This window comes from Schistocerca piceifrons, chromosome 7 (genome assembly GCF_021461385.2).
Source record: "Schistocerca piceifrons isolate TAMUIC-IGC-003096 chromosome 7, iqSchPice1.1, whole genome shotgun sequence".
Lineage (NCBI taxonomy): Eukaryota > Metazoa > Arthropoda > Insecta > Orthoptera > Acrididae > Schistocerca > Schistocerca piceifrons.
Genome location: NC_060144.1, coordinates 16485427 through 16498946, shown reverse-complemented (window position 1 = coordinate 16498946; position 13520 = coordinate 16485427). Strand labels below are relative to the sequence as shown.

Here is a 13520-nt window from a genome sequence, read left to right as displayed (position 1 = left end):
CCTAACCTAAGGACATCACACACATCCATGCCCGAGGCAGGATTCGAACCTGCGACCGTAGCGGTCGCGCGGTTCCAGACTGTAGCGCCTAGAACCGCTCGGCCAAACCGGCCGGCTGAGACTGGTGTGTTGACACGGTCACTGTACAATGTTTGACTTTGCTGACGGAGCCCCTACCTCACTTCTGGTTCCACCACTTCATCACTATCAAAGTGAAGTCCTCTAAAGTTTTTCTTCTTTTTTTTTAAGTTTCAGAAACAGTTTGAAGTCGGATAGGGCCAGGTAGGGACTGTATTGAGGATGATCGATGGCTGTGAGCCGAAGGCGTCGGACTGCTGCAGATGCCGCAAAGATCGTTTGTAGTCTGACGTTGTCATGCTGAAGGACAGGGTGCTCCTCGTATGCAGGGAGTCTCCGAATTCGAAACTCGATAATAGCACGACATACTTACGTTACACAACGCATTGGTACACGCTACAATTCGGAGCCGCCTAACGCAGAGGGCTGCAAACATGTAGACACAAAGAACAATGATGTAGAATGATAACAACGATTGTGGTATTTAAAAGAAAAGTTTGGGAATTTTCGAGTAAAAAATTCGGGGGCATTACTTTTCACCACGCACTCGTGATCACAGTAAGGCTGATACCAGAGTGAGATTCACTGAGAGAATCCTCAGGAAATGTAGTCCATAAACAAAGGAAGAGGCTCACGAAACACTCGTTCGACCAATACTTGAATGTTGCTCGTCAGTCTGGGATCCGTACTAGTCAGGATTGCTAGAGGAAATACAGAAGAGCCAAAGAAGAGCAGCAAGATTCGCTACAGGTTCATTTAGTAATTGCGAAAGTGTCTCGGGTATGATCAGCCGACTCCAGTGGCACAGGCTGCAATCGGGACGTCCTGGCTCTGAACACTATGGGACTTAACTTCTGAGGTCATCAGTCCCCTAGAACTTAGAACTATTTAAACCTAACTAAACTAAAGATATCACACACATCCATGCCCGAGGCAGTTTTGGAACCTGCGACCGTAGCGCTCGCGCGGTTCCAGACTGAAGCGCCCAGGACCGCACGGCCACTCCGGCCAGCGGGACGTCCTCCTTCACGGTGTGGTTTATTGTTAAAATTCCGAGAACGTACGTTCGTAGAAGAATCATCTGACACATCACTTCCTCCTACGCACCTTATCTCTCGCGAAAACACCGTGAAGGTAATGTTAGAGACATTACAGCCTACAAAGAGGGTTACCAGGAATCGTTCTTCCCGCGAACCATTCACGATTGGAACAAGAAAGAGGGTGGAGGGGGGGAGGGAGGAAATGTTAGTGGTACACAGAGTATCCTCTGCCACACACCGTGAGTTGGCTTGTGGAGTACAGATGTAGATGTAGAACGAGTGTAATGTGGTTCTTCCAATTTAGGACAGTCTGTGTAGAAACTCTTAGGTATTTTGCTGATATTCCCTGTGGCTGATCATATGTAGTGTAATCGAACTGCAATGGGATTTTTCACCCATTTACGCTCTATACGTTTCATTTATTTCCACTGAGATCAAATGCCTGTCCTTGTTGCTCTGTGGGTTTTTCGTATATTTCGGAACAATTTTGTAGCGTTGCAACTTTCCTATATACAGCACATTATCCGCTAACAGGCTAACAGAGCTTCCGACGTTATGCAGTCGATCATTGATCATGCCCCTACAATTCTCGCTTGGGATTAATACCGAACTTACCTTTACGTCTGACGATTTTGCCCCATTGAGACTCGCTGCTTTTGGGAAATAATTAGCTCAGTTCGTATTTTCTGAACTAAACGATTGTCCCGAACTGTATCGAATATTTTCCACAAGTCGACGAAGACGGAATGAACAATAAACTGGGAGTTCACGAGCGTTGTTTGGTGTCCACAGGCAGATGAAAAGCAGTAATGAGTAACCGGCCGATTGCTCATCACTGGGCCGAGTCGTGTAACTGTCGCCTGACCACAGGAAATGAGGTGCCCAGACCACAAAACCGGATTCACGACTAGAAGACTGTAAACTGAGCAGGATGGCTGGACGCTACCAGGCGGTGGTAACCAGAAGAACGTCCTGGAGGTGAAAAGTTTACTAGCCGAGCGCCACACACACATTGTCGCGTCTACCTGCCAAGTTCATTCCTTTATACTTGCAAACACGCCGCAACACGCCACGTATTTGCCGGTAATGAATTATTTATGAGCGGGCCCGTCTCATAAAACGGGGCAATTTTCCGTCATTTTTAAACTGTTGAGCTAGGCAGTAATTTATTCATAGTTTATCAAAATTGAAGCGTTATTTAGTTAAATCATAAACATCCGCCTGGGTCCCGACCCTCCCAGGGGTGGTCCGGTATCGGGGCTTTTAAAATTCATGTACTCCATTAACTGCACAGGCGACGAGGGTATTTCCCGGATAAACTGCGCTATCGCATCGGCCGCGGGACAATGTAATTTTTTTCAAGACTGTGCCGCTGTCGTAATTTGGAATGTATGACGGCGGAATTTACCATAATGCGGCGGTTTTCACGCTCCGACCGGTCGTTGGCTCGGCCGGCGAAGCTCCACGAAGTTCGTCGCTTTAGGCCAGGATCTGCACGGCTTGCCTCTGTCCAGTGTGTGTTGGTGAACCTTCGGGATCATGTGCGGGAAATTGTTTATGGTTTTACCCCTCTGCCGGGAAGCGAGCTGCAGTCGGGAATACAGCGGTACTAGTCTTGGCAGGAACAATCTGAGTAGGGATACACATGCTTGAAATTCTGACGAGACTCAGTGCGCGTTTACGTCGCCCGGGTGATTCATTTCACCACTTCCAGTTTTAAGTCAAGTGGTTCAAACGGCTCTGAGCATTATGGGACTTAACATCTATGGTCATCAGTCCCCTATAACTTAGAACTACTTAAACCTAGCTAACCTAAGGACAGCACACAACACCCAGTCATCACGAGGCAGAGAAAATCCCTGACCCCGCCGGGAATCGAACCCGGGAACCCGGGCGTGGGAAGCGAGAACGCTACCGCACGACCACGAGCTGCGGACCCAGTTTTAAGATTAAACGCTTCTCAAACCTGCAAACGTTTACGGTTTATCGGTAAAATTTACGGAAATTGCAGCATTTTACGACGTCGCGGATATAAAATTTGAAACTTCAACATTTGTTAATCACCCCACTTCTGTATAATCGATTGTTTGCGTGGATCGAAGGCAAGTCTACGATAGTCGACAACTCAGACTTTGATATGATTGGAACTTTAAATCGTGTGCTCTTTGTGTCGTCGTTGAAATTGAATTTAAAACAGTTCTTCCATGTGAATTTTGTGTGTCGGCAGGCTCTGTTCCGCAAATTCTTTATCCGAACTGTTCGTTTGTTGTGATTTAACCTCTATTCTTTGACCACATTCGTTCCACGTGTGTGTTTTTTACCATGTGCATATTCTTTGTTCACGAGGGTGGCGTCGTGTTCATTTAATGTTTGAGACTTTGTGTGCTTTGACGTGTTTCAATGAAGTGAAGTGTTTGACTGCCTTGAGTGTTTATGTTATAATTTTTTGTGACGTTCAGCGATCCAGATTCCTTCCGATGTTTCAGTACATATCGAGACATTTGTTCTCGGACATTTTCGTACGCTAAATTTCTACTGTAGGATTCGTGAATAAATCCAACAAGAAGCAGTACGTCCAGACATTTAAAGAATCATATTCTGTTGATTTTCCGTGCATACTAAACTCATAAAGGGGTCTTCTTCCTCCTGCGTTGTCTGTATGTTTGACATAAAATATGACTGTCAGTATAGTGAGACAAATTGGTTATACAACTGAGGATAATTTCGGTGTGGTTCATCTTCGAAAACTATGAGATGTTTTTAAGTAATCAGTTGTACCTTACATCCTGTATGACGGTTAATAACCGAAACCTATAGATGACTAATGGGACAGTAAATAGTCATTTAAAATTGATTTTATAGGCAACGGCCTTGCCGCAGTGGATACACCGGTTCCCGTCAGATCACCGAAGTTAAGCGCTGTGGGGCGTGGCCGGCAGTTGGATGGGGGACCATCCGGGTGGCCACGTGCTGTTGCCATTTTTCGGGGTGCACTCAGCCTCTTGATGTCAACTGAGGAGCTGCTCGACCGAATAGTAGCGGCTCCAGTCAAAGAAAACCATCAAAACGACCGGAAGTGCGGTGTGCTGACCACACGCCCTTCCTATCCGCATCTTCATTGAGGATGACACGGCTGTCGGATGGTCCCGTTGGGCCACTTGTGGCCTGAAGACGGAGTGCTTTTTTTTTAAAAAAATTGATTTTATAAAATTATGAAGTTTTGTTGCCTCATTGATAAACATCAATGTGTGCATCCCAAGGGCATGCATAATGTGTTGTAGGAATTCCATTTCTCTCCAAGTACAATTCTAGATCTCCACGGTGATATTTTAAAATGTATTAAAAATGAGTGCCTTCAAGTCCTGTAGGTCTCTAACCTGCTTTCGGTACACCAGACCCTTACAAAATCCTACAGCAAGAAATCTAGTGCTGTGGGGTCAGGGGATCATGGCGGCCATCGAATTGGATCATCTCGTGCAATCCATTTATCCGCAAACCTTCCATCTATAAATTAACGTACATTGAGAGACTAGTGAGGTGGTGTCCCATCCTCGCGGAATATGACGTCAGGCTGCAGGGTTCCAATTGTGTCACAGCAAACTTTTGTAACATTTGCAGGTAAACATCACCGTTGACGGTGGACTCGTTGAAAATGAATGGATCATTGATGCAACTGTGCATCAGTCCGCACCAAACACATTCCACGTGTAACATGAGGAAGCTGTGAAACCCATATACGAACGTAATGATGATTCAGTCTGCCAGATGCATGAAACGTTGCCTCTTTGGAGAAACAAATCTTTTCCGAAAAGTCATTATTTGCTTCAGTTTTGCCCAACACATCCTTTGCAACCCATTCGCACTGACTTTTGTCGCCAGCCGTTGGTGGCCGAGCGGTTCTAGGCGCTTCAGTCTGGAACCGCGCGACCACTACGGTCGCAGGTTCGAATCCTGCCTCGGGCATGGATGCGTGTGATGTCCTTGGGTTATTTAGGTTTAAGTAGTTCTAAGTTCTAGGGGACTGATGTCCTCAGATGTTAAGTCCCATAGTGCTCAAAGCCATTTGAACCATTTGTTGACTTTTGTCCGTAGGTATTAATGCCTGAAGCAGCTGCATCAGGCCGGGGTATAGCCCTAACCTCTTATGTTAGACATCGTGCATTGTTGATCGTATCACTTCGAAATCTCTGGCAGCCGTAAGCAGCGGTTTTGTGGCCCCCGTTTGCAAAAGCCTGCCGCGCCTTGTCCAAGTAGGCGACTGACACGCACACGGGCGAACTGCCCCCTCTTTATAGACAACACTGCCTGTTTCAATAAACGACGTATGCCGAGCTCGAATAGTTGGTCGGGACGATGGTTGCCTTCCACACCGTGTTCGAAAGTTCTTTTGCACTTGGGTATCGAACGTCATCTGAATGAACCAGACCACACATATTGAGCTTTCTCCTGTGTCGTCCACATTTTATCAGGTTTTAAAGTTCGCTTTTGCGTCGAAACTGAGCCGCCTGGAAGGTAAAAGACCTTTATCGGTTATCACATGTTGAAAACCATTTGTTAATATCTGGTATTGTTTTAAAGTCTTAAGCTGAAAATATAATTTTGTGGACACCTTGTATTATAGGCCTCCCAGCTCCAAAGTGATACCATTTTCTCGAGAGTCTGCAAGCATTATTCCCCTTGTTGTTAACGTAGGCCACGAGTGCGTGCAGGTATCGGTTGTCACGGACGGAACGCCGAGACCGCCGTGTCCTGGCTTCCTGCGTGGCTGCTGAAGAGGTAGTAGCTGTGTGTGCCCCCTTCGACGGGGGACGGACTCTCAACGTTAACCGTGAGTGCAGTGAGTAGCAAGAAAGTGTGTTTTTATTACGAGCAGTTACAAAAGCACAACTACGTGGATGTTACAGAAGTGAATGCTACAGCAGTGTTCCCATCCACTGCGCCTGTTAACCATGACTGCAGCGTATTTTGGATTGCAGTGTTAGGTATACGGGGGAACATGAAAAAGTAAAAGTTCCGCATGCCATCCAATGCTAGGACCATTGCGCAACGGGAGTGCCACATTGCCAGAATGTTGCGGCTTACCTGCCGACACAGTTCCATTGCAGTATGGATAAAAGGGACATCACAGCGTGTGCCGCGGCGACTGCAGACTGACTCCAAATCGGAAAATTGACATCGGTGCACAGTGCCGTAAAGAACAAGAGACGTCCAGTATTAAGAAAAAGGCACTGTTTTCCTGCACGACGGTACGACAACCTACAGGCGCTCGCAACACGAGCTTTGCTTTTCGGTGGGGTTCCGAAGCATCCGCCATTTTCGGCCAGCTGAAAGGACGTCTGATGGAAAGAGGTTTCCCACCAATAAGGACGTTCACACAGCTGGTACCGCATGGCTCCGTGACCGAATAGTGGACTCCTGCCGTCGAGGGATACTGAACGACTTCTAGAGCGTTACGACCGTCGTGCACAGAGACTTGATGACAGTGCTGAAAAGCAGTGTTATGTCAGTGACTTTCAACTGTAAAGCAGCAATCGATGAAACTTACTCCTTCCTCGCTACCACCCCTCTGTCTTTCTCAAAATGGCTCTGAGCACTATGTGACATAACTTCTAAGGTCATCAGTCCCCTAGAACTTAGAACTACTTAAACCTAACTAACCTAAGGACATCACACACATCCATGCCCGAGGCAGGATTTGAACCTGCGACCATAGCGGTCGCGCGGTTCCAGACTGTAGCGCCTAGAACCGCTCGGCCACCCCGGCCGGCTTTCGATGTCTTCTACTATCAGTAATATGAAATTGGCTTCTGATGATCAGCGTTTTCTTTTGGCCTATGTCAAGATTAACGGTCATTTGCTTACGAGACAAAGGGGTAACAGCCCCATATTTATGTTTCAGATAATATATTTCTCTACGTTAAAATTCAACAGTGATTTTGAGTACAGTGAAGCCAAAGTTCACTTTAGTATTACTGTGCGGCCCTGGATTATCTCTGTAACATCCGTGCCGATTGCCCCAGTCCGTTAAGCACGGTCATGAACTAAATTTAGGCTGCTTCATCTTTTTATTTCACACGATCGGAAAACAAATAGGGAGTTTAGAAGTGTCACCAACGAGAGATGGTGATAACAGAGGTAGTGGTGGAGGACATACGTTGCCATATGTAATTTTATTTATGTTCGCAACAGGCTTATGTCTCTTGACGTTATTTTATTGGTCTTGACGCAGCCGCTGGGCTAAGACATTTTTCATTTGTTAGTGTGTATGATTTCTGAAGAAGGCTATATTATTATAGCAGAAACCACGGTAAGGTTTAAAATAAACAAAATTTAGTGGAACTGTGGGCTGCTTTTCATTCGAGACAAACGAGAAAAGTGTTTGACCATGGTCCTTTTGCAGCAACGATAGTCATTAAACGCAGAGAGGCCATCAAGAAAGCTAAGAAAGGAGGTAATGGTTAACAAACTGCTTAAAAACGACTTGAGAACATGTAGTTCAAGTCTGACAAAAAACAGAACAATTGTGATTATGCTCAAACATGTTATAAACCGCCCGTCTGTTTCAGGGCTAATCTGGTTATGATTAGAATACTATTGCGGAATCTGAATCGTCCGAAACTTTCTAATCCTATATGGGAAAATATGGGAAAGGCTGTCATTGAAGCTACTATCGCCACAGATCGAGCAGTTGGAGAGGTCGCTCCTATATACCATACGCCAATGATCCGAACCGATAAACCCATTCATTTTAAGTGACTTCAATTTCCAAAAAAAGATATCACTTGTAGTAACAATGAACAAGGCTCAGGGTCAGAGAGAGGGGTAAGCAGGAGATAGAGGAATGGGGGAAGAGGAGATAGAGAGGGAGGAGAGAACAAGTATAGGCTGTATATCGAGTCCCGATAAATATTAAGCAATTGCAAAGGATTGCTGTGTTCGATAATATACACTACGAACCAGAACCTAGAGGGAACAAAATGGACTGAAAACGAAGGACGAAGTATCGAATTAAAAGAAAGTGTAAAACAGGAATGTGCTCTTTCGCCATGTTTAAGAGGTAATGTCGGAAATAAGATGAAAGCAGATTAGCACGGGCAGAGTGTGCGTTGCTGGCGAAGAGAAGTGTGCTAATATTAATAAAATGGTCCTAATCTGAGGAAGGAATTTCTGAGAACATAGGTGCAGAGCATTGTACGGTGATGAGTGATGGAATGTGGGAACGCTGGAAAAGATGAAAAATCGAATTATTTCAGATGTGTTTCAGAAGGCTGTTGAAAATCAGGTTAACTTAAAAGACAATGAATGTCGAGTTTCTCTGCGGTACTGACGAATAAAGAGACAAGTGGGAAACACTGACAAGAAGAAGTAACAAGATGACAGGAAATGTGTAAAGACATGAGGAGATAAATTCCATGATACTAGACGGAGCTGTAGCGTGAAAACTATGGGTGAAGACAGAAATTGGAGTATATCAACCAAATCATCGAGTACTTAGGGCGTGAGGTGAAGAGGTTCGCACGAGAGAAGAGTTCGTGGCGGGCAGAATCGAACCGGCCAGAAGACTGGTCACTCAACGAAACTGAGGCAGTGGCTGAGTGCGTGAGGCGCGGCCAGTGGATGTTCCGGCGTCTGGCAGCGGCCGCAGCGACAGACCGCTGCTCAATATTGGAGCCAAGTCCGGCTGGCGCGTCGTGTGTTATTGAGAGCGGCTGAGTGGTCTGCGGCCGACTGCCGGCACCCCTGGGTCGCGGGATTGAGGCAGACAGCGTCGGCGGGACCACAGGCCAGGCTGGAGGGGCGCTGGAGCAGCGAGTTACCGTCACATGTCACTGGAGAGGGGGCACCGGCTCCAGCTGGGCAAGGGTGGCGGGGGATGAGGAAGCTGTAGGGAAACTGCCGAGAACCTAAAGCTGGTACTACAAGACCTGCCGCGAACGAAACACGTGTGACGTAGATGCCGTCTGGGGTAGAGTGACTGGAACCAACAAGAAGACACCGAGTGAGGTGGCGCAGGGGATTAGCGCACTGCACTCGCATTCGGAAGACGACGATTCAGACAAGCTTCCGGCCATCCTGATTTAAGTTTCTGTGATTTTCCTAAATCGCTTCAGGCAAATACCGGGATGGTTCCTTTGAAAGGGCACGGCCGACTTCCCTCCTCATCCTTCCCTAATCCAATGGGATCGATGACCTCACCGTTCCCCTCCCCCAAATCAACCCAGTAACCAACACTTAACAGACACAGTATTTATTCGGGAGGACGATGGTTCAATCCCGTGTCCGGCCATCCTGATTTAGGTTTTCCGTGATTTCCCTAAATCGCTCTAGGCAAATGCTGGGATGGTTCCTTTGAAAGGGCACGGCCGACTTCCTTCCCCATCCTTCACTAATCCGATGAGACCGATGACCTCGCTGTTTGGTCTCTTCCCCCAAAACAACCCAACCCACAGTATTTATGCGCGGAAATAGACAGCAGTTCTAAACTGCCGTGAATCCAAGCACGTCCAATAGACGTTAAGACGGCGTGCATTCGCAGGTGGTGGTATTCCGAGCGTGCCTTCTGCCTGTTAATGTTGTTTCATCTGTGACCAGGTGCTGAACCAGGCTTTAGTACTGGAGGTTTTGCACATTTTTCTTTGAATAAGCTTTCATAAACGCGCTAACTAGAAAACTGCAATATTTTTTGCCAGCTCACTTTGATTTGCTGTTGCGAAAACCATTCTTTGTACGGACTGTTTCGTGTTTTAGAAATGGAATGCAACAAATAAGGCTTGAGAAAACCAAACCAGACGTATAGTGAGGGAAGGTGTCTGTCCCCTAGAACACAGAACTACTTAAACCTAACTAACCTAAGGACGTCACACACATCCATGTCCGAGCTTGGATTCGAACCTGCGACCGTAGCAGTCGCGCGGTTCCGGACTGAAGCGCCTAGAACTGCTCGGCCACCGCTGCTGGCTCACTTCCGAATGCCCCACAAATCTGGCTATTGCACGATTCAACCAGTCAACCACATGGAATCCCAAAATGAAACACCTTTCAAACCATGTCAGGTGCTGATAGCGCTGTCTCACACGAGTACGTGGCATCTCGGTGTCCTTCTCAATGATCACTCAACATCTGACGCTGTTCACATACCCTTATGTACCCCACCAGGCCTGGCCACAACACTAAACGCGACGACGTTTCGTGACCGCTCAAGCTGACAGAGAGAAATGCGAGTCTAATAATTTTCATACTAATCCATGGTATGTACGTGTTCGAAGTTACAGTGACAGCCGACCTTATCTTTTTGGGTGCTTCATTTTTTTGGTCAGTCTCTGTAATTTGGGTGATTTGAACGGTGTGATTCACACTGCCTCTAGTCATAAAAATTTTAATACTTATTTTGTTAAACCTTTAACGTAAGATTGTACCTCTTAGTGGGAAGTTTATGATAGAACTATAAGTTTTTAATTCGGTCAATAATTATATGAAATAATTAAAATTTTTTGTCCCTCGCAGCTGTTAAATAGGCAACCTGAAAGTGGGAATGGCTGACCGTTTTCACTGTTTAGTAACATGCATAAGTTGCACATACTCCATGCAATATCCCAACCGACTTGAGTTTTCGGCTGTGAAAACACTAACACAACATATGTAGATTCACAATAAGCTCATGAATATGATACTTACATAGAAGGCAGACAATACTTTGTAATAACATTGTGAGATAGGACTCACGTGAAGAGCAAAGACTTGTTAGGAACTGTTGGTGTCCAACACTGCATACTGTTTACGTTGTTACGTGTTGGTGGTCTTGTCTGTGAGCGAGGAGGCGTGGGTGTAGCTAGCGATGAGAAGCACGGCTCTGTAGCTACCGTCCACTACTAAATTTCCTGAGGACGGGACTGGGAGAAGATATCTCATTTCTTGCCCGTTCACGTCATACGTTCTCAAAATTTTTCGATTAGACTCGCACTCTGTTTTTCCGCATTCGTACGTCGTACAGTATACCTTTCTCCCGAGAACATCCAAGTACACGCAACAATTTAGCGGCGTCGTTACTAGATGAGAAACTTCAAACTAGAACTGAAAAACCATTTCTACTATTACAGCAGCGAAAAAGTATGACTTTTCACAGTGTACGGATATACATAGGGCATTGAATGGTCAAAATCAAACTTTAATGAATGAATGTGAAAGTATCAGGTTTCGCATTTATTTGTAATTGTAGCCGTCATCTGTCCTTGAATTTGTTGAAAGCTGTCACACGTATCTTCCGGTTATCGATATCCTTGTCTCTGTATTCCAGCTACACACAGCCAGACTTATACGTAGTTCCTCCACGGTTAGGTACAATATCGGGCAGCAAGTGTACTCCAGCGAACCCGATCGGCTGCCAGGTTTCCGGCTTTCTCCCAGTTTACGTCCATGCTTTGCAGATCCTTTGCAAAAGTTAATTTCCAAGTGTTATGAGACCTTCCTCTGATTCATTTGGAGATTATTTGTTTTTTCATTCCTATAACGTGCGCCACAATCATTGGTCTCCTTTCAGCTTTGAATTTATGCAGGCTGCGAGGACCACTTCTTCTCAGCACTCCATCATTCGATACACCGTCGCGATAGCTGATCTTCAGAATTCGCCCACAGCATCGTTGGTGGAAAACGCAGAGTTTTTGCTGACTTTTGCAACGTCTCACACGCGTATACGTGCATCGGTAGGATGCTAGAGGACTGCAGACGAACCTTGATGAACACGCTAAGAGAATCAAATTGGCATGTCGATCGCAATCGTTGTAACACGACAGAAGTTTTCCCAGTTTCTGCTGGTGTGTCTTCATCTACGTCCCCGGTGTTACTGATAAGACTTCCGAGGTATGGAAATAGGTAATTACGTAGTAGTACCTTCTGTTACACTATAATTTGGGTAGATATATTTCTGCTTTTTATGTACATCGTTTTTTTTTTTTTTTTTTTTTTTTAGCCCTACAGAACCACCCATTCCCTCCATCAGTAGTTATAAACTTTGCTGTGTTTTTGCCAGAAGTATCCACAGTAATGCGCTAAACGTGTCCTGATAGGTGTCACCCCTCTAGGGGTCAAACTGGTCGTTCCCCCATTGTCTTGCCTGTCTTTTCTTATGCCAACAGTTTTGATGGAGCTCCTCTCCGAGTTATTCTGCTTAATTCCGCTTAATTTGGCGCTAGCCCTTTGTAAGACGTTCTCTGTGGCGCCGGCCTTTTTTTTGTGCGCGCGGCACTCAGATGGCCTGCGACTCCCCCCACCCCACCCACCCCTTCCTTCCACTACACTCCCCCCGTCACTCCCCTCCTTCTCCCCAGCCACCATCTTTCGCGCCGTCGCCGCCGGCACTCGGCTCCAGTCTTGGCCGTGCTCTCAGCCCAAAATGAAAATAAATCCTTTTGCTAATAGACTGGTACATGAATTCGCTATTATTTTCAAGGAAGAATGATATATATGGTAAACAGAATCTGAGAATGCACTCTCCGTGTAGCTTGTCGGCGGGCGGGCGCGCGCCTGAGTAGCGCACAGTGGAGGCAGGGCAGAGTAGAGTAGATGGGCGCTGCGCCTCGCCGGACCGCCGCCGACGCCCCGCGCCGCGACACAAAAAGCCACCTTCTAAATTTGATACTCGGGCCCACTTCCCCTCCCCTCCCCAGGTCACCCCCTCCCCACTCCTCCCCCGATACGGACGGCCTGATGAGGGCGCCCGCAGCACCCACTACGCCCCGCCGTAAACGAGGCGGCCTGGCGGCCGGCGCAGGCGCGCCGGAGACAAGCAGACCACATTAGGCTAGGCGCAAATTGAGACGCGTATAGCACCTCTGACGTGACACTAGACTACAGCGCGACACGCACGTGCCGCACGAATCGCGCGGGTGCAGCGCATATTGCGACGCGTACACCATACTTCGCACGCGCCGACTGGCGACGCTCTGCGCTGACAGGACCGAAGAGCGCGCACCCTGTTATCTTTCTCAAACGATTTCACAGAAGCTATTCACTGAAAATATTTGATTTTTGTCTTACTTGTAGCGTTATGTGTCAGCTTCGTGGCGAAGTGCCCAACATCTCGCTAATGACCATTCTTATTGTGATGTACACATTTTAATAAGACGCTACGCAAACTTCAAAAAGTTTGCAACCAAAATTGGGGGTCGCTATGATTTTGCGTTTGGTGCGTAGTACACCATATGTTGCTGGGTATGAAATTTAGCTAACATGTTGAATTTTTGTTTAGACTTGGGAGGAGGTCTCTATCTGCCTCCGATCTCGAGAAAATGAATCCCATGTAGCGCGCTCGCTTCCGATCTCACGCCCGCCAGTATTTACTCGCAACATCTCTCGTATCTCCTAAACCGCTCGAGATATCGAAACGAAAGTTTGGCGAATGATAGC

The 13520-nt window shown here is 46.7% G+C and overlaps 1 protein-coding gene and 1 pseudogene across 1 annotated transcript in view; one reads left to right on the top strand and one right to left on the bottom strand.

Moving 5' to 3' along the window:
* Positions 1-13520, bottom strand: part of LOC124805041 (mucin-19-like) — a 173415-nt gene that overhangs the window by 120443 nt on the left and 39452 nt on the right. The window contains exon 2 of the mRNA XM_047265462.1: positions 8936-9093. Within this exon, the coding sequence (XP_047121418.1) occupies positions 8936-9093 (158 nt within the window). The remainder of the gene's footprint in view (positions 1-8935; positions 9094-13520) is intronic.
* Positions 3980-4097, top strand: LOC124709502 (annotated as a pseudogene).